The sequence below is a fragment of the Abramis brama genome, assembly GCF_963993115.1.
Source record: "Abramis brama genome assembly, chromosome: 4".
NCBI lineage: Eukaryota > Metazoa > Chordata > Actinopteri > Cypriniformes > Leuciscidae > Abramis > Abramis brama.
The window spans coordinates 14,789,442-14,810,751 of NC_139966.1; the positions used below are offsets into that span (position 1 = coordinate 14,789,442).

The 21,310-nt window shown below is 37.7% G+C and overlaps 1 protein-coding gene across 1 annotated transcript; it reads left to right on the forward strand.

Annotated features, from left to right (window-relative positions):
• The first annotated feature begins 1,521 nt into the window (after positions 1-1,521).
• Positions 1,522-12,403, forward strand: LOC311081680 (uncharacterized protein). Its single transcript, XM_084112299.1, has 3 exons — positions 1,522-1,584; positions 5,425-5,570; positions 10,779-12,403. Exons 2-3 carry the CDS (start codon positions 5,486-5,488, stop codon positions 11,774-11,776), a joined length of 1,083 nt encoding a protein of 360 aa, XP_083968425.1. The 5' UTR covers positions 1,522-1,584; positions 5,425-5,485; the 3' UTR covers positions 11,777-12,403.
• Positions 12,404-21,310: the final 8,907 nt, after the last annotated feature.

Consider the following 21,310-nt stretch of genomic DNA (forward strand, 5'->3'; position numbering starts at 1 on the left):
TCGGCAGGCGTCAAGGACTCGCAATACGACATTTTTGTCATTCAAATACACATGATGTTTGCGGTGTTTTCCCCCACGCCGACTCCACCCTCACCACGCCAGACCACGCCCCCAACTATGACTAGATGGCGACTGTATGTATTGCCCCGAATCTGAGAACAGCTCGTTCTGAGGCAGTGCTTATGATTTATGGGGATTTAAAAAAAAAGCACTGGGTGGACTTTTATCATCATAGGCTGGTTGTGTACACACACTGCCAACACACAGTTATGTTCAAACACCATGTAAAATTGAATTTTGCATAATATGTGCCGTTTAAATGTCCAGATCTACAGAAACGAATGGTATTTAAAAAAATAAAATAAATCTTATGAATGTCCTCAGTGGCACAATTCCAGCGTATGGGGTCTCTGCGGAACAAAAGTAGGCATTTCTACATTTGTGGGTATTTTCATACTGGTGGGTGTTTATAAATCATGCAATGAAAATGATGCCCTTCACCTGACCCCAACCCTAAACCCTTCCCTCACTGTGACGTAGGCAAATCAGGTAAGATGGTCGAAAACACCCCTCTGTTTATGGCCTCGCCCACTGATCTGGTAACTCCTATTACTGTCCTGCAGAGACCTATATTTTTAATTCCCCAAGTGGTGCTCAAAGCAGATTGACCAAGTCAAGTGTGAATAATCGTGCAGCCCTAAAATACACCACGAGAGTGTAGAGAGAGCAGAGTTTAGCTTCAACCCTCAAACATTAGCTTTTATCTTATGGCTTCAAGTTTATCATCATTTATCTGTTTATGGGTTCAAAAGAGGAAAAGTGAACCAAATGATGTCAACAACTGTTAAAAAAATTATGAAGATGATATATGTTTATGTATTATTTTTATTTATTTATTATTTGTATTATTTGTATTTATTATTGAGAAAATACATCTACTCCAAACATGTGTGTGTGTCAGTACTTAAATAAACAAAGTCAGTTTTTTTCCTGATATTAAAAATGTGTACTTATAAAGTTGATGATTTTTAAATGTAGAGTAGTAGATTTATTTCCTCAATAATAAATATATAATATTAAATAATAAATACGGAATTATCAGCGCGCACACACACACACACACACGCACACAATCTTCCATGTCTTTAGTAGTTTCCTAATAGTTTTTAGTAGTTCCTCACAGTCTTTAGTAGTTTCCTAATATTTTATAACACACACACACACACACACACACACACACACACACGTGTGTGTGTTATAAAATATTAGGAAACTACTAAAGACTGTGAGGTAAAATGTATACTTCCTCCCCTAAACAATACAGTTTTACCTCACAATCTTTAGTTAACTAATTTTTTCAGCACATAATTGAACATCATGTATTTAAATATGCATTTCACCAATTCAACTCTGAATTTCTGTCAGAACCCTAACCCTAACTCTTTTATTATTTGTATATTTCCTATTCTATGCACTTTGATTGTAGACAGCAGCGTGTGAACAGGACTTTTATTTTGGTCTGGTGGTGTGATGTCATAAGGCTGCGCCGCGCTCATGCATTTTTTGTGATCCGGCTGAAGAAAGGTTAGTATTTTAATGTTTTTAAACTTAGAACCCAAAGTTTTCTAAGCGATGCAGATTGAATTATTTATTATTAAATGTATCATTGCATTGCTTTATCTAACATTTAGTAACGTTGTGTGAGCAAAGGAACATAATGAAAACATGAGTAACATTAAAGGTGCGTCTCATTCTGCTCTCTGTACTGTGAATCAGTTCATCATAAACAAGAATCGGCAAGTAGTGATGGAGAAAAAGAGCTTTTAGAAACTCCGAGTCAATTGAATCAATTGCTTTGGAAAATGATTTGCTGATGGGTAGTTGACAAATGTCCAAGAAAAAGTACTTTTTTTGGAAAACATAAATTTTTAAGAAAAAATACATTTATGGAGTATGAAAACTGCAGTTTCAGAAAATAGTAGTGGTCACTCATTTTGTCAATGACTTCACATATTTTTTTCACGTTTTCACTCAACAGTACTGTAAATGTTTCCTATGGTGTGTGTGACATTTAAAAAGTACTAAGAAATTATATTAAATAACATAAAAAAAACTTGAGACAGAATCGTTCACATTATTAAAACATTATTTTCTTAAAGTGATATTTATTTTACATTAAAGTACTAATTAGAATCATTTTCATCATGAATAGATGAACTTGATCAACTTTTCCCTACGAATGTCAATACATTTTTTTCGCCAACCTTACAAAACTGTTTGACATTGTACCTATCTAAGAGGAGATTATTGTAACTCCCCTAATGCCAAACTTGACTCTTTTTTTAAAAGATATTTTAAAATAAGTATATTTTTCTGTTGTTTTATGTTTGTCATACCATAGGACAAAACGTCACACCAAAGGACAAAGATAGTCATTGCATAAAAAGAGTCAGAATATATAGTGTTTATTGTAATAATTATAAAGGAGGACATTTGTTTTTATTTTTCAACAATATAAACTGTGCAAAACATAGCACACCATAAGTAACTTTGATACTTCTAGATCTATCAATAATGTAGTCTCCAAAAAACGGCAATAAACATTAAAATGTAAGTCATTATTGAATTTAAAATCATCAAAACTGGTCAAAAAAGAATGAAAAGTATGTTAACAAACTATATCTATTTGTTTTAATAGCTTCTTAAAGGGATACTTCACCGTTTTTTTTCATATTAAACTATGTTATTCCCTTAACTAAGACGAGTTGATACATACCTCTCTCATCTCAGTGCGTACACTCAATCGCTCTGGCGCGCGGCGACACTTTGATAGCACTTAGCTTAGCCCAGTTCATTCATAAGGGACCAAACAGAGATGAAGTTAGAAGCGACCAAACACCTCCACGTTTTCCCTATTTAAATACAGTTACACAAGTAGTTACACGACCAAGTATGGTGACACAAAATAAAACGTGGTGCTTTTCTAAGCGGGTAAAAAGGATAACTATAATGTATGGCGGAATAGCACTTGAAGTTGGAAGCACTTTGACTCGGCGCAGTAAAAAGTCACGCTGGTTCTAATGACAGAAGTGAGTGAGAGAGGATTTTTCAGGAGTGATGATATTACCGCGCAGAGTCGAAGTGCTATTCCAAGTGCTATTCCGCCATACATTATAGTTATCCTTTTTTCCCACTTAGAAAAGCGCCACGTTTTATTTTGTGTCACCATACTTGGTCGTGTAACTGTATTTAAATAGGGAAAACATGGAGGTGTTTGGTTGCTTCTAACTTCATCTCTGTTTGGATCCTAATGAATGAACTGGGCTAAGCTAAGTGCTATCAAAGTGTCGCTGCGCACCAGAGCGATTGAGTGCACGCACTGAGACGAGAGAGGTATGTATCAACTCGTCTTAGTTAAGGGAATAACATAGTTTAATATGAAAAAAACGGTGAAGTATCCCTTTAAGGAGGTCTTGTCCTATTGTGTGACATCTGTGTCCTATGGTGTGACAGGCCAAAGTGTCACACCAAAGGACATTTGAGCTTTTGTGGCAGTTAATAACCATGCTACTACTAGCTGAACTGTCATTAGCAATTGGCATGATACATTGGCATAATATTACATAGTCCTGCTAGCCTGGCTAACGTCAGACCTCTTTCTCTTTGAGACGTGGTCTGGGAACCACATGTGCATTTTCTCGTATTTGAGGCGTGGTTTACGAATGCCCAGAGCCGTTTATTGGACGCTACAAATGTCTATCAAATGCGCCTGTACGTAGCTCATAGCCAATCGTTTCAATTATACCAGATGACGTATGTAGAGTGATATTCAACGAAGAAGACGACGATGGGTCAGAGATTTATGTACACCTACACCAGAGTCCTGCATGGGTCCGATTTTGTAAATCCGCACCCGCCCGTACCCGCAGTGCTTAAAACCGCACTGACCCGTTTTCCGACAGCAGCACTAATTAAAATCTGCACCCGACCCGCACCCGAAATAAAATCAGTTTAGACTATAACATTATAGACACACTTACAAAAATGTTTATTGCCAGGTCATACAGAAGTTATTACACGACAATTAACACAAGGACAACTTCAGCCGAAGCTGTCAAAAGGCCGGTACATGAAGAACATGGCTAACGTTACCACAAAACTGAGTAGCCTTATAACATTTTACCAGTCGAACAAACGCAGCTACAACACTATATCTGCCATGCAATTTCGTCTAGCCTACATCTGACCATTTTGGGTTCAAACACACCCTGCACACCACACATACTTAACGGTATTAAATATGAAAAATACCGTTCGATAGACCTGCTTTCTTACCACAGTTTCTGCGTGCTTCCTCAGGGATGAAGTTCCACATTTGCGGCTATCCCACACGAAAATGTTTGCAGCAAAGCCTTTCACAATATTTTCTTCAGATAACTCCAAACTTCTCCCACACACTGGACTTGATTTTTGATTACGTATTGTCGACAACTTTACAATCTCCACTAGCTATTCTTTTCTTCAACTCCTCAGCATCCATCTCGACAACTGCAAGCAGATCGCGCGCGCGCGGTTATGAAGAATTTTTAAAAATGAAAGTAGCCTAGGTAACGTTATAGATCCTGGGAGGGCGTGGCGCGTGGGCACAAATAAACTGATGTGGATTTTAAATTATTTTATCAACTTGAAATACAGGCATATTTTTGTAGATGTGTTCCTAAAAATATGCATATATTTTTACGTCTGTCATGTTGGATCCATAGATATAAACAAACTGCTTCGGTGTGTCGCATAGATGTCGTCATCGTCTTGCTGCTCCCTCCCCGTTCTGTGATTGGTTCCCTAGCTGAGGCGAAAATCTGGTCCATGGTATCCAGACTGCCTAGCAGCGTGAATAAAATCGCGCTGCGCTCAAGGCAGCATGGGGAAACCCAGGCTATAGTCCTGCTGTTAAAAATACAAATTTGAATTAAAAAATTAAATTTAGGGGTGTAAAAAAAATAAAAATAAATAACTCGGGTATTAAAACAACAAATTCATGTAAAACAAGAAAATTTTAACCATTTACAGTATTCTAAGTGATGAAAATGTGAAATAAATTATTTTTTATCTTCTGTGACGGTGAAAAAGCCACGTCACGTCAACTACCCTGATTCAAAAGCACTCTATATCGATTTCTCCATTCATTAAATACATGAACTGCCCTAAATATATAGCCTAGTGTCTGTATAATTTGTGTTCTTTTATTAGTTTGTAGTGTTAGTTTTGAGTGTTTTTAGTCTAATCAGGTCATTTAAGTCCATTAACTCCTACTGACTCTCTTACCATTGAACTGAACTACTGAACTAGATCTGATTGAGACGCACTCAGAGATTTAGTTAGGATTTGTTTTTTCTTTTTGTTAATTATTCTCATCTTAAACAGGACAAACACACAGAAAAACTCCAAGGGAAGCGACAGATCCACGTAACACACTATTTTAAAGATGGCGTTTATTAAAGAGGAAAGTGAAGACTTCAAGATTGAAGAAACATTCAGTGTGAAACAAGAAGAAACTGAGGAACAAACAGGTCAGTTTCATTCTCAAAGCTGAACTCAGTCATTTTGATCCTTATTAAAATGTCCAGCTCCTCAGAAATGAATGATATTTTTGAAGAGTGTCCTAATTAAAGTGGTTTTATTTGACAAAAGTGCTAGCCTATTAACATATAAACAGGTCTGTGCCACCTGTGGTAGATTTTTCCCTAAACCTAACTATCTGGGTCTCGTCTACAAATCGACGTCCCCTATCGAATCACTATCACTTGATAGTAAGGTCTCTTGTGTTCTTAACACGATCCACACTATCACTTGGTAGTAAGGTCTCTAGTGTTTTGCTTAAAACTTGTTTCCCTAAACTAGTTTACTTCCTTAAACTAGCTTACTTCCTGCGCAGGAATAATCAACAAACAGACTTCAGCAAATGTCCTTCAAATGCTTTAATCACGGCCGGGAGAGTCCTCGAGCAGTTCTCAGGGAATCTCTCCCAAGAAGCAAGGCCGGAGGATCTCAGACAAATTCCATTGAGAATCCCACCAGAAATCACGGATACAACAGTTTTTATAGAATCAAAACAACAAATAAGATTATAGTGACTAACATGTCACCTTCAATATAATTGGTTCAAAAGCCCCAACCTTTTCCCTGTCACTGGCACAAGCAAACTCTGATTTTGTGATAACTTATCTCAAGGTTTGAGAACTAGTTTTCTGTCTAATTGAATTTCCCCTATTTGTTATTTATACACACACTCAAAGTCACAAGTTTTCCCCAAAGACTTTGGAAACATTTAAAAGCCTATTAATGTCGTTCCTGCAAGAAAAACAAATGCTAGTTGATTAATTAAAGTTGATTAATTAAAAAATCCATCACACACCATTTTCATAATGAACCAAAAATATTTTCTTTAACATTGTTTTGCCCCATTCCTTTGGCATCATATCTGTCAAATTAACTAAAATCGAATGCACAAAATGGCTTTGTGCCCTTAAACCACAACAGACTGAGATTTATTTAAATAAGTTTATAGTTTTTTTGTGCTGTCCCAGACAGCAGACATCACTATGTTGCTGTCTGGGGTGTGTTTCAAAGTGATGATTCAGTATTTTCTGAGTCTCAGAACAGCTCATTTCACAGTGAATGAATGCACTGAACTCCATCTGTGAATCCCAATTTGAATAAAGCCAAACATGATTGGTTGTAGCTAAAACGCGCTACGATTGGTCAGCGTGATGTGACCGTTATCTGATTGGCTTGAGGTAACCATAGGTGGAGTCCACTCATTTGCGGATTTGTCTGCACGTCCTGACTGAAATGTTCCAAATCTACAAATGCGTGCGGGAATCTACAAATGCACAAAAAAACGATTCACAAATGCACAGAAAGAGATCAACAAATGCACAGGAAAGCAATTCACAAATAAATGCCAGGCAGAGTTGTTTTTTTTTACATAAAACACATTTGTAAAAAAAAAAGTGAAAGTGACATGTGAAGGCCAAGTATGGTAAAGGCCCCGATATACTCACGGCGAAGTTCTTTTTCGGTCTTCGCTTAGGAGTAAAACAAAGTACGAAATACTTGAGCAGCGATATAGTGTTAGCAAACATGAGTTTGGCCTGATTTTGTTTGAAATTACGTCAGAACATCAGTTCGTCCTTCAATTTCGCTTTAAATATATCGGGGCATTTACCCTTTTTCTGAATTTATCCTCTGCATTTAAACCATCCCAGTTAATGCACACATTAGGAGCAGTGTCCATGTCCAAATACACACCCACACTAAACGCACACCATCTCGAATGCTTCGAACCCAAGTGTATCCCATCATACATCATGTTCAGGAACTCACGTGCCCTGAAAGCACAAAATGTCAAGGAAAACATCCCACTGTGAGTTAAATTAATTAGATGGCCTATTACATATCATTTGGTAGTAAAACAAAGTGTTGCACATTTTATTTGTGCAAGGATGAGTGGGGTATGTGTATTTTGTAAAACATTTGCTACTCCTTTTTAATATTTGCTACCATTTATAAATGGTGTCGTCTGTCACAATGGGACTACTGAGCAGACATTTAGTATTAAGTACTGGAAATTAAAATAAAGCTCTGTAAACATGAATTTTTGCAACATGCCGATGTTGATGTCCCATTGGGTAATCAAACATTCTACACACACTTCCAGTCTTCACGCCAACTTGAACATGTGGGCCAAATACAGGAAATACATCATGTAAGTGGACAAGTAGTCAAGTGCAAAGGCCGCAAGGGTGGGTATAGGGGTAGGGGATAACAATATCACGATAGGCTAATTTGTTTCTAGAAAATCATTACATGTGACCCGTGCTCGCAAAAAGAGTCGGAATGTGCACGGGATAATTTCGAGGTACAGGCAAAACAAGTGAAAAATTTCAATTTTGAGGTTTTCACAAGGTTTGTCTCGTGATTCCAATGCTCCAGATAGCAATTAAACATCTAAAAGTTTCTTTATTTGTAGTTTTCTGAGAGGAGTACCTTTCCTTTTGTCCATGAAAAACAATCTTTCTTGCGCTGATTGACAGAGCCGAAGCGTGTGCACAAAGATGCCAGAGCAATAGTAAAAACAGGTCCGAAAACAGGAAATAAATACAGGTATGTGCGCTGGCCGAATTAACTTCATTTTTATCCATATCTTTCACATCTACTGCAGTCAGATTCACCATGTTCACTCTGAAGGAATCACTCACATTGGCTGTGCACTTGAAATGACACATCAAGGATGTTAAGAGGCTAAAAGCAGGTTTAAAACTTGCCCCATTGAAGTTAACAGGGTGCAAATTTTAAAAAGAGGATAACATGGTGTAGGCAACACCGATTTTTGTCGTTGTTCTCTGTACTGACAGCACTCCAAATCTACAAAAAAATGAGCTCAATGTTAAAATTGACCGGAGTTCTCCTTTAATACACCATGGGTGCTACTACCCTTCACATCGCATGTTCCGGCGATGTGACTATTGCTCATGCGCAAATCGCGATGTCGATGTTAAAACAGAATAGTGTAAAATTGCTGGGAATTTTCTTTCTAGCTTTCGCAACGCTTACTGCACTTTTGTAATTCTTTATTTTCTTTTTCTGCTTGTTTGTGAGTTTTGTTACATCTATATTCTTTTAATTGTTTAATTCGTTTAAAATTAATAGTGTACATATTTGGTCAAAATCGATTCCCTATTTTCGTTTTTGAAACGTTTGTTGGTTGGTCTGATCGATTGTGCAATAGGGTGGTCCTTATCAAGTCCAATTATTTTTATTTTTTTTGCAAAATGTTAGTGTCTTAACCTTTTAAACTGTTCCTTTTAACTTCAAAATTAGAAATATGCAAAAATGTTGACAAAAAAATGATATTTAGAGGTAGCTCAATCATGTGGAAGATTGCCTATGTTAAGCTGTGCGGCGTTATTGTGATATGCAAGTAATATTAAAAGTTGCTGCAAATGAACTACATTTTATTGAAATCAGAGCAACACTAACATGACAACAATCTCAAAAAAGCACAACGTTTTCAACAATCCCTCATTTCTGATGCTCAGCAGCCAGTGTTGACTTTTTGCAGTCTGGATAGATCCGTCGGTGATCTACCACCACATGAAGGAGAAACTGCAGTTGTTCTTCAGTGTGTGTGAGATAGCCACTGTATTCTTGAATCAGAGCCACTCCTCTCTCGGCGTGATCATTGACTACTTTCATTGCATGGTTGCCTGTGCCTCCTGATAATCTGCTTGATTCGGCCAAAGTTCCGGGTCAATTTCAAGGAACGTAATGTAATTTTTTAAACCAAAAAATGTGCTCTAAACCAAAACAATAACCAAGGTGATCATCAATAGAAATATGTATTGATTCCACCAGGAAAGGTAAATCTGCTAAACCGGGTCATGGATGGATTAATTTGGATTTAGTTTCTACAGTAAGTAAACTGAGATATGTATCTAAAATACATATTTAGGAATATATGGTGCATTAGATGCTTTTATGGAGATTTTTTTGGAATTTTACTAGCCAGGTACAATACCAAATCAAATAATCTGTTTTTACGAAAATCATCAAAATCTCAGAAAGTTTAAAGCTATTGAGCTACCAGTAATTATTATGTTACTGCCATAAAAATTGGCATGCTGTATTTTCTTATATAAAGGAACAATTTGAAGGGTTAAGAGCATGACAATTGGATACTTTAAAAATAAGGGCCACCCTATTGTGCAATCGATTTTCGAACGAAAAGTAACAGCCCTAATGTCAACTGTTTTACGATAGAAATGTTAAACGACCAACAACATCTAGTGATCTACTCAACTTTTTTGTCAAATTTTGCCATTTTGAAATGAAGAGGCTTATATATAATTCACATGATTCTGATTCATGCAATTCATTTGAATTTGACGAGACATTTTTATTTAACTTTTCCTAATGCATACTTCAGTGCAAAAAGTGTCAAACAAAATAGATTTGTTGATGTTTTAATATTTTATAATAGGAATTTCATAATATCTTAATATAAATGTAAAAGCAAACTGAAAAAAAAGGTTAATAAGCCAATAAGTGCTTCTCTGCCACCATCTACTGGTTGTTATAGTGTTAAATTTATATAGTTTTTTGTTTCTAAATAAGCGTTTGTTTACCACGTGTTCGTTTTCCTACAGCTTGAAAATTTTACTTTTACTAATGGGTCAATATTTGAAAGATAAACAAATTTCTTTGGTCATCATAATAAAAATAACATTTAAACGATAATATTTAGAGCTTTGAAGTGCTGGAAAAAATGTGAAGCACTTGAAAGTCCTTGAAATGTGCTTGAATTTCCCTCTCAAAAGATTGTACAAACCTTGAAATGAATCATGTAAAAACATTCCACTATTTCTGCCACAATACCATAGTTACAGTTAGTGTTACTGCATTAAATCCATGGTGATTTAATGTATATTCAGCTACAATTAAATGTTTTGCAATAAGGCTTAGAATAATTGTGAATGATATCTATTTTGTTTTGGTTTTTTACCTTATTGGAATCAAAATTAGGAATCGATAAGAATCGGAATCGATAAAATTCAAATGATACCCAACCCTATGTATATATGGTATATATCATATTTCAACATGTTTTACTCAATTTCACAGTTTGGCAATACAGTTTATGAAAAGTCCAATTAGTAAAATGTCTGTTGCTTTGTGGCACTAAACTGGATTTGTGCACGTGTCTTTTTTCACCTTAGACCTGATGGCATTGAAAGAGGAGAGTCAAGATCTGAATGAAATGGAAGAGAAAGATCAGTATGAGACACATCACGATGTCATAACGGAAGAAAAACCTTTTAGTTGCTCACAGACTGAAAAAACTTCCTCACAAAAAAGGGCTCTAAAGACAAGGACTGAAAGTTATCTCACCTGCCAACAATGTGGAATGACTTTCAGTCAACAAGGAAACCTTAGAGTCCATATGAGAATTCACACAGGAGAGAAGCCTTACACCTGCCAACAGTGTGGAAAGAGTTTCAGTGTACAAGGAAACTTTCAAGTCCACATGAGAATTCACACTGGAGAGAGCCCTTTCACCTGCCAACAGTGTGGAATAAGTTTTAGACAAAAAGGAAGCCTTGAAGTCCACATGAGGATTCACACTGGAAAGAAGCCTTTTACATGCCAACATTGTGGAATAAGTTTCAGTCAAAAAGCAAACTTTAATAAGCACATCAGAATTCACACTGGAGAGAAGCCTTTCACATGTCAGCGTTGTGGAATAAGTTTCAGTCAAAAAGAAAGCCTTAACAATCACATGAGGATTCACACTGGAGAGAAGCCTTTCACCTGCCCTCAGTGTGGAAAGAGTTTCAGCATACAAGGAAACCTTAAAGTCCACATGAGAATTCACACTGGAGAGAGCCCTTACACCTGCCAACAGTGCGGAAAGAGTTTCAATCAAAAAGGACAGCTGAACAGTCACATGAGAATTCATTCTGGAGAGAGCCCTTTCACATGCCAACAGTGTGGAAAGAGTTTCGAACTACAAGGAAACCTTAAAGTCCATATGAGAATTCACACTGGAGAGAGCCCTTACACCTGCCAACAGTGTGGAGTAAGTTTCAAACAAAAAGGAAGCCTTGACAGGCACATGAGATTTCACACAGGAGAGAAGCCTTTTAACTGCCAACAGTGTGGAAAGAGTTTCAGCCGAAAAGGAATCCTTAATGACCACATGAGAATTCACACGTAAGAGAGCCATTTAACCTGTCAACTTTGAGGAACAAGTTTCACTCAAAAAGGAATCCTTAACAGGGACTTGAGAATTCACACTGAAGAGAACAGTGTACAGGGCTCTAGACTCATTCTTCCTCGAATCGTTCTTCCTCGTTCTGAATCGTTCTTCTAGACTCTTTCTTCCAACGCATCATGCTTGTCACATGACACACCACAGCCACAATAGCGCTGTATGGCAGATGTATTGCTTTTATTTTGCTTTTCCTTTTTTATACAAAATATTCACAAACTTGTTGGCTATGTCATCAACTACTTGATCTGATTCTCGAATACATGTAAGTGAATGTGTTTTGTTGTTGAAAAACCTTTATTGTTAGTTGGCACATGTTAGTTAATCTGTAATGCGTGATGGCCGCCGCAGTTAAGAGAATTGGATCTGTCGGATTTACAACACGTCAATTCATCCACTTCTCCTGAAAGACGTGAAAGTAAGTGAGTTAAGAATAGAGTAAACTTTATAGTTACTTACACAATCTGTATCTGATATGAAGTGTGTTTTACAAACTAAATGTATTGTTTTGCTAGTACTTAGTTGTATTTAAATGTCTGAACCCTAAAATAAATCTTGTGGTTGAAAACACTGAATAGTTGTCATATATGTCAAGTACTAAACTCGTCCGTGTCTGTCTTAGCGCCAGCCAAGGCGCAAAAGCACATTTGAATTTAGCAGTTGATCACGTGATGCACTGAACGTTCAAATCACACCTGTGTGACCGTATGCGTCAAAGTGTTAACCGAGAACATGTGCCAAAACAACCTGAATATTATGCACTCGTACCAATGCAACCTTGTGAAATTTTAACTCGCACATTATCAAAAATGTGTCGCATTTGCGACCATTTTGGTGGCAGTCTAGAGCCCTGGTGTAGGTCGAGTACCGAACAACTCAGAAACAGAACTCTGATAGATGGCCATTGTCACAACCGGGTCAAAGCTGTGACAATTGATTAACATAAATAAAATAATCCGTAAAACAAAACAAAAACATGGTCATTGTCTTGTGAAGAAATAATCAGTATGGGTTTCATGACCTTATTTCAGTGACAATTTTTTTTGTTTTTTTCACAAACCATGCATAAACGTCATTATCTCAGAACTACAAACTTTTTTGGGACCCTAATGGTGTCTTGTTAAGAAAAGGTCCTTGGATTATGCCTTTCCACAATCTTCAGGCAGCCAATTGTGACCAGTTGAGCCTAAAGAATGATCTCAACATAGCCTGAACCGTAGCACTTATGGTAAGGGATCATGCCAAGGTATTTCATGGCTGTATGGAACTGCCCTGGGAGGACTAGGTGGTGCTTGTACTGCTCCCTGAACTTCCAGACAAGTGGCAGAGTCTCCTTGCATATGCCCAGATCTAAGGTGTGGATTGTGTACTTCTGACTGACCTCAGCTGTAGTTCCTCAGACTGTCCTAATGTCCTGTAGTCCTCAAAAGTCCTGTTTGCTAGCATTAGTCAAAGGAACCAAACATGTCTCTATGGAGTTCTGATGCAGAGATATGGGTCTGTTAACCCCTTAAGCCCTGAAGGCATTTTGAGAGTTGTTTTGTCTGAGTGACACACACAAAAGTAAAGACTCATAACTCCAAAACTACAGCAAGGAGAGTCAAAAGGTAGGTACCATTTGTTAGAAAACTTTTTATATTTTAAAAAAAATATAAATTTGTATTACATTTGGACAATCTAATGATGAGAAACTGCTGATAAAACTTTTAATAATTTTACATATCTTTCTTATTTGACATGCAATAACTCAGGATGGAAATAAGGTAGCAAAAAAACTTTTTGGTGATGTTCCCCTATATGTGGTCTGCATCTGGATCAAATTTTATGATGATAGCATACAGTAACCAAAAGTTACAGCATTTGGAACAAAGGTAGCCTTTTTGTTCATTCCTTGACACCCGGAAGGCTTTTTTAAAACTGTTGTTTTCTGAGTGACATACACAAATTTAAAGACTCATAACTCCAAAACTACAAGGAGAGTCAAAAGGTAAGTATCATTTGTTAGAACCCTTTTAATATTTTTTAGAAAATATACTTTTTTTATTACATTTGGACAATCTAATGCTGAGAAACTGCTGATAAAAGACACAAATATTATTTTTTTAAATAATTTTACATATCTTATTTGACATGCAATAACTCAGGAAGGAAATAAGGTAGCAAAAAAAATATTTTTTGGTGATGTTCCCCTATGTGTGGTACAGCATACAGTAATCAAAAGTTACAACATTTGGAACATAGGTAGCCTTTTTGTTTAGCTGAGTGTCCAAAAACCTCTCCAGACAAGTGTTTCTGGTTTGTCATTTTATTGTACAAATAGATAGAACCATGCTGGCTGTTACTTTTCACTTGCCAAGTGTTCAATACAACTCTCCAATTGATTGATTCAAATAATTTCTCTGTTTTTTTTTTTTTACTATTTACACATAACACCAAACAAACACAATTGCAAATCAGATATATTACAGTATAATAACAATAAACAACAACAATAATTTTTGAAATAATGAACTGTGTGAATTGGAATTTTTTGGGCTTGTGTGCCAGTCCTGGAAACAGTTGCTGCTGGGCACAAAGCAAACTTTGTGCAGTAAACTGGTGTTTTATTGTGGCACCTCACACACCTTTTGCGTCCCTGAGTCGCATCTTCTTGCAAATATGCAGGCATGCACATTTGTGAAGGCTGTTGTGGAGTTGTTTCTGGTTGGGCTGTTTCAAGAAGCTCCTTCATGAGCTCCTCCCGGAACGCTTTCTGGCTCAGTGGCAGCAAACACTTGGCCATCATTTGCTCCTTATGCAGGATGAATGCATTCACAATGCCAATGTCCAAGAGATGCTGAAACAGCTTCTTGTACCACTTCTGGGTCTTGTGTAGCACATTATAGTACCCGATCATTGCATCAGACTGATCGACTTCTCCCATGTACTTGTTGTACTCAAACACAGACCCAGGAATGGGAATGGTCTTCCTAGTCCACTGATACTGGTCCACCTTTACTCTCCTGTTGACTGTGTCTCCTTCATATGCTGTGTTCATTGAGGAACACATGACCACCTCCCTTGTGTCCATCCATTTAACAAAAAGAAGGCCATCTTTCCTTAGCCATCTAATGGTTCCCCTTTCTGCTTTTTTCGGCATGTCATTTTTCCTTGCCTTTGGAAAGCCCTTCCTGGTTGTTCGGATCGTGCCACATGCGCCCGTCTGTAGCCCTGCTAGGTCTTTGAACAGCTCTGGGCTAGTATAAAAATTGTCAACATACAATTTGTATCCAGTGCCTAGCAGGGGAAAGTCTAACAGGGACATGACAGAGTCATAACTGAGCCCTTTGTCGCTGTGTGTGGCCCTTTTCCCCTCATACACAGAGAAATTCCATGTGTATCCGGGGTGCGAGTCAGCCAGAACAAAAAGCTTAAAGCCCCACCTAGTGGGCTTGGCCTTCATGAATTGCTTGAGCCCAATGTGGGATTTGGTTGCGACCATCCTCTCATCAATCGAAACATGCTGATTCGGTTGATAAAATGTCTTGCAGGCAGTGATGAGGTCGGTGTAGAGAGGCTTTATTTTGTATAGGGGGTCGTATTCTTCAGTTCCTTTCTTCTGCTGGTTTTCTTCATCCCCCTTTAAATCGCACAAATGCAGGGCGCATGAAATAGACAAAAATCGATCCCGTGACATCACTGAAGATGGGAAATTAAAATCATAACCCAGCCTCTTAGACCAGTAATCACTCAGTTCTTTGACTTTCACAAGGCCCATGTAAATGACCAGAGACAAGTAACAGTTAAACTTATCAAAGGTGAGAGTTTGCAATTTGAATTCTTTCCCAGAGATGGACAATTTTTCAGCATGTACATTTTTATTGGCTATAATCTCCAAGACCACACGGTTGCTGAAAAACAACCGAAATAGCTGGATTGGTGAATACAGCTCATCAGTAATGAGCTGTGGTCCAGGAGGCCATTTTGGTGCAAAGCTGGGCATTGGTGATGCCTCATCTTCGTCGGAAAGATTATGCCACTTGTCCATTTGTTGTTCTGAACGGACAGCAGATCTTGACCTTTTTTTGTGTGACTTTTCTTAGTTTGGAGTAGGGCTGGGCGATTTAAATTGTGATATTGTTATGCGCATCTCGTCAGTAAAGCCGGTTCCTTGATTAGTAGTAAATCGCCATCACCTGCTTTCAGATGGAGCGGCATTTACTACAAAGAGCCGTAGTTAACTGACAAGCTGAGCCATATCGCATTAAAATCGCGGACGTATCGCCATCGATTTTTAATGCGATATGGCTCAGCTTGTCAGTTAACTACGGCTCTTTGTAGTAAATGCCGCTCCATCTGAAAGCAGGTGATGGCGATTTACTACTAATCAAGGAACCGGCTTTACTGGCGAGATGCGCATAACAATATCACGATTTAAATCGCCCAGCCCTAGTTTGGAGGCATGTTGTGTGGTGGCCCTGTGGTGGCCGTGGAGGACCAACACGGCTCCTGGTTACCCTGGCACCAGAGGATAGGCTCTGTGGGGGTGGAGGAGACTTTGATGTTGGTCCTGCTGATGTTTTTGAAGTGCAGGGGACTTGGGGATTTATCTGTTTTTTGGCACACCGAGGCTGCTGATCTTCATCAAAGGACTCTCTAAAAAGTTATCAATGAAAAAATATCAGTAATACCCACTAAAAAGGTATCAATACAAAAATCAGTAATACTCTCAAACAGGGGAGCCCAATCCTGCTCCTGCCGATCGACTGTCCTGCACAATTCATCTCTAACCCTAATCAGACACACACACAAAGCAACCAATTAAGGCCTTCAGGATCACTTGAAAATTAAAGGCAGGTGTGTTTGATTAGGGTTGGAGATGAACTGTGCAGGACAGTTGATCGGCAGGAGCATGATTATCAATAAAAGCACCCAGCGTTTTCAATAAAAATCAGTAATACTCTCTAAAATGTAATTAAAAAAATCTACCAGTAGCTGACTAAAAAGTTATCAATAAAAAATTACACTAACAGGCTCTAAGAAGTTAGCAATAAAAATATTAGTAATACACTCTGAAAAGTTATTGCTGAATACTATCAATAAACTTTGTAATCAGTCAAAAAATGAAAACTTACTAAACTGTAAAAACGTTGTACTTTTGTAATAAACTTTTCAATAAATCTCTCTACTTGATTTGACAAAATAAATGTAATTATGACTTACTTTTCAGCAACAGGATCAATTCCTTGAAGAAAAGCACCCTCTTCATAGGAGTCAACACTGCTCTCAGTGTCTGATTCAAGGTCTCTTGATCATCCTGGTCTAGATCTAAATTCTCCAAAACTTGTTCCAAAGTAAACCTCTTCTGGTAAGCCATGTTCTGACTGAATAAAATATTGCTACAGATGAATAGCCACTGCTTGTCCACTGAGTGGCAGTGCGCTCCCACTGGATTGCGTCGCCTTGCGTCGTTTATAAGCGGTGCGTCTGCCGCAAAACGCACCGCTTATAAACGCGTCGCGTCTCTATGCACGCTGTGATTGGCGACTCGCGTCTCTATGCGTCGCGTCTCTCGCGACTGAACTCCAACATCCATTGGTAGAGTTTCTCAAACTTTTTCAGGATCAAAGAGTAGCGCGTCTACGCTTACCACCCAATTGGTTCGTCATCTTGCTCAAATATAGAGATAGGTGTCACGTTGCTAGGCCTGACTGTAACATACAATTGGTAGAGCTTCCAAAATATTTGCACGTTGGTGCAATATGACGTTTGCACCAATATATGACGTTGGATAACAATCATGGATGGTTCCAGGAACAATGGATGACACTGTTGCATCTCAGACTTTGGTCTCCTTTTAACCCTCTGAGGTCGGCAAACGCGCCGGCGCGTTTTGCTGGATTTTCTCCACATTGTAGAACTATAAACTTAAATTACTCTGTCATTTATGGTCATACAGAAAAAAGAAATATAAAAAAAGAATCTGTGATATTTCTACTTTTGTATGTGTCCACTTACAATCAAATCAAAACATTGTGCTTTTGTAAAATAAAGAAAATAAACAGGGTGTGCGTTCTGCCTCTCCATCGCGGTGAACTTTTTTTTCTTGAGCATGTCTATAAACTGAAACAAAACTCAGTGAATACTTGTCACACATTTATGAGCCATATACCTTTATAAACATTTAAGTGTGTACTTTTAAATGATCGGATTCAAAACGAAAACAAATATTCTCTAAGTAATTTGTATAAAACCAACAAGATGTCCAGCTTCTCAAACGCTTGCTCATTAGATTTAATTTGGCCACGCCCACTCGCGCAAAAGAAATTCACATGCAAATCTCCACATGGAACGCGGTCGCGCTCATTACCTCAACAACAAAACACCAAAACACTTCACTTCACTTTTCGTCGAGTCTGAAAGACGCGCATGAGCTTACATTGGATTTACATCAGAAGAAGAAGAATGCGATTTGAAGACAAGAAAGATGTAAGGTAAGAAATTCTTACATATTAGTTTGCTATTGTTGCATAAATTTCACATTGCAGTTGAACTGTTGCTAGATATATGGTGAATATTATAATATTTAGACCCGTGCTTACTGTTACTGTGTTTGTGGATATCTGCTCAAACGTATATGTATATGGTAACCATAATGTTCTATATTTTAGCGCGATCGCGTTTGAATGTGTCATATTTTGGATGTGATCGCGTTTGAATGTATCATATTTTGCAGCGCGATCGCATTTGAATGTATCATATTTTGGATCGCGATCACGTTTGAAAAGCAAACGGCTTCATGTTTTTACTATTATCTCATTTCATATCATCATAACGAATGGAAACATTTGAAGTAACATGATAATCAATATATTTTTCTCTAGCTTGGTTGTTGCCTGCGCATAGCTTATGCCTACAAGGCACAACAAACCTGGTGTTCATTATATTATATATTGAAACATTTGTGTGTGTGTGTGTGTGTGTGTGTGTGTGTGTGTGTATTCTGTGAATTTTAAAAAGCAATTTTAACCAGAAAAATCTAAAATTTATTCCCAAAATCGTGCAGGCCTTTCTCTTGATATCAGTATGTTCACCTTTTTTTTTTCAGGGCCCAGATGCCACTGAGGACTTCAACATTCACGTGAGTCTCTGTACATGAACATGGTAAAGTGAAAATCAAACACCTTGGAAATGAAAGGTATGTACAATGTTTTTAGGAATGGCACAAAGGTCTCTGTCTTTGGATCATTGTTTTCAATAAGTGCTTTTTTGGCATGTGTTGTGTATCTTTGGACTATGTTGTGTTGTAAATAAATCCAAACAATTTAAAAGCCATTCTTTTTTAAATCTCCTCATTTACAGTATTGTGCAAGGTTGCTCAGAATGACAGGGCCTGATAGCTCCTAATAGGGCCATTAGGGGAGGTTCTTTGTCTGAAAATTGTATCACGTAGCCTAGAATATTTGCTCTAAAACTATGTGAAAATCACCCTGACTGCTCATTCAGATAAGACAATATATTGATTTAAAAAATTTACGACGTGTTTTGTGTGAAAAAGCTCTATGCGGGAGCTCATTAATGAAGAAATAATCAGTAGGGGTTTCATGGCCTTATTTCAGTGAGAATTTTTTTTTGTATTTTCACAAACCACGCATAAATGTCATTATCTCAAAACTACAAACTTTTACATACATGGTGCTGATATATTATTGTAGCAGAGTTTGTGCTGAATACAGTGTAATTAGACTTTAGCCATGAAAATGTCACAAGTAACAGAAATAATCAGAAATGTCAGAGCATGTCAGAACACCTCCAGGGCCCAGAAAACAGCTCAGACCTCAGAGGGTTAATCGTGAGAGGCTGCTGTAAATAAGGATGTGCCATTTTTAACGATTGGAGCATGTTTCATGAAGTTACCCGCGGAAACGCCAAGTCTAAGCAACCTTTTTATTTTTACTCCGCTCATGTGTGTCTGTGCTGTTTTTTTTGTGTTATAACACAATGAGGAATATCTTTAGATCTAAGAGACAGATTATGGTGTCTTTTGGCTCTTTTTAATAGTGAGAATCTGCTTTAAATAAGGATGTGCCATTTTCCATGTTTCGTGAAGTTACAAGTGAAAAATGCCACTTGAATGCCACATCAGTATATTATTTACATATGGGTCTTGCAGGGCTTAACTTAAGAAAAACTCGCTCAAGTTTAGTCAAAGTCCAAAACAATTAGGCTTGTTGTGTTCTACTCCGTGAGACCTGTTGTATTACAAATTTATTAAATGTTTAATTTAGGTTCCACTACAATAGTATATAAATTGAGAAAGTTTAGTAGACTGATTTTAGCATTTGAGGTATAAATGATGATTATTGAGTTTAGTTTCCAGCAAGAGATTCCTGCCAGACCTGTTTTTTATATTCTAAGTTAAATGAGTCAGACTCTCACCTTTTGTCTTTAATGGCTCTTGGAGCCCGAGCCCCAGCCCCAGTCATTGAATAGTTAGACTGATTGGATTAGCCTCTATGCGTTTGAATAGTTATGCTGGCTGAATAACACACTCGGAAATTACCCTGGACCCTGTAGTCCGAGGTCTTGGGCTGGGGGCCCCTGGACTACCCCCATGTCAAATTTGGAGCCCCTGCGACATGCTAGATGCTCGGGTTAGGGCCCATTGGAGAGGGCCCCTCCCGACCTTACTTTGACCCGAATTTGGTGCCTCTAGGCAGCTTGGTCGCGGAGTTATAGCCATTTCGGGGCCTATGGAGGATGAGATCCAGTCTTGGAAGTCCCACCTGTAACTTGTTCGACAGAGCCCCTGTAGGCGTCTGTGGGGTAGTGGTCAGTGGGGACTGTATTGTGGTTTGGGCCCTTTTGCTCGTGAGGACCTGGGTTCTAACCCAGCTGTGACCACTGTAACCGCACTGGCATTAGTAGTACATTTAACATTAGCTCAAATGATTTATAGGGAATTTTAATAATTAATCATGAATATGATTAATATTTTGCATAATACAGTTACATTAATTTATTCGAAGTTGAAAATAGATCGATTTGTATATCTGAATAATCAATCACAACTAATTATAATTCATCATTCATATACTAATAATCCTATTTCAGATCGATTATGAGATAACCCTTAATGGAAATTAATAATCATCAAACGGGTATTTGTCCAGCAAAACGGCCGTAAGATTAACTTAACAATTTCCCAACAAAAATGATCTCTTTCTTATAATTTGAAGAAAGCTATTTTCTGGCCATAAAAACAACTCTCCTGTTCTTATAAGATTAGGTTACTTAAAGTAACAAATCAGCTTTGTAGCTTAAGATCGAAAACATCTCATTGACTTTAGTTATGAGCAGGCAGACAGAATCAATCAAGTATGAATTTTAATAATTGGACTATACATGGAACTAATGAATACAGAAATACTACAGTTTACACGAGTTAATATGTATGTACAGGACACGTAAACAAAATACAAGACTAAACGAATAACGAAA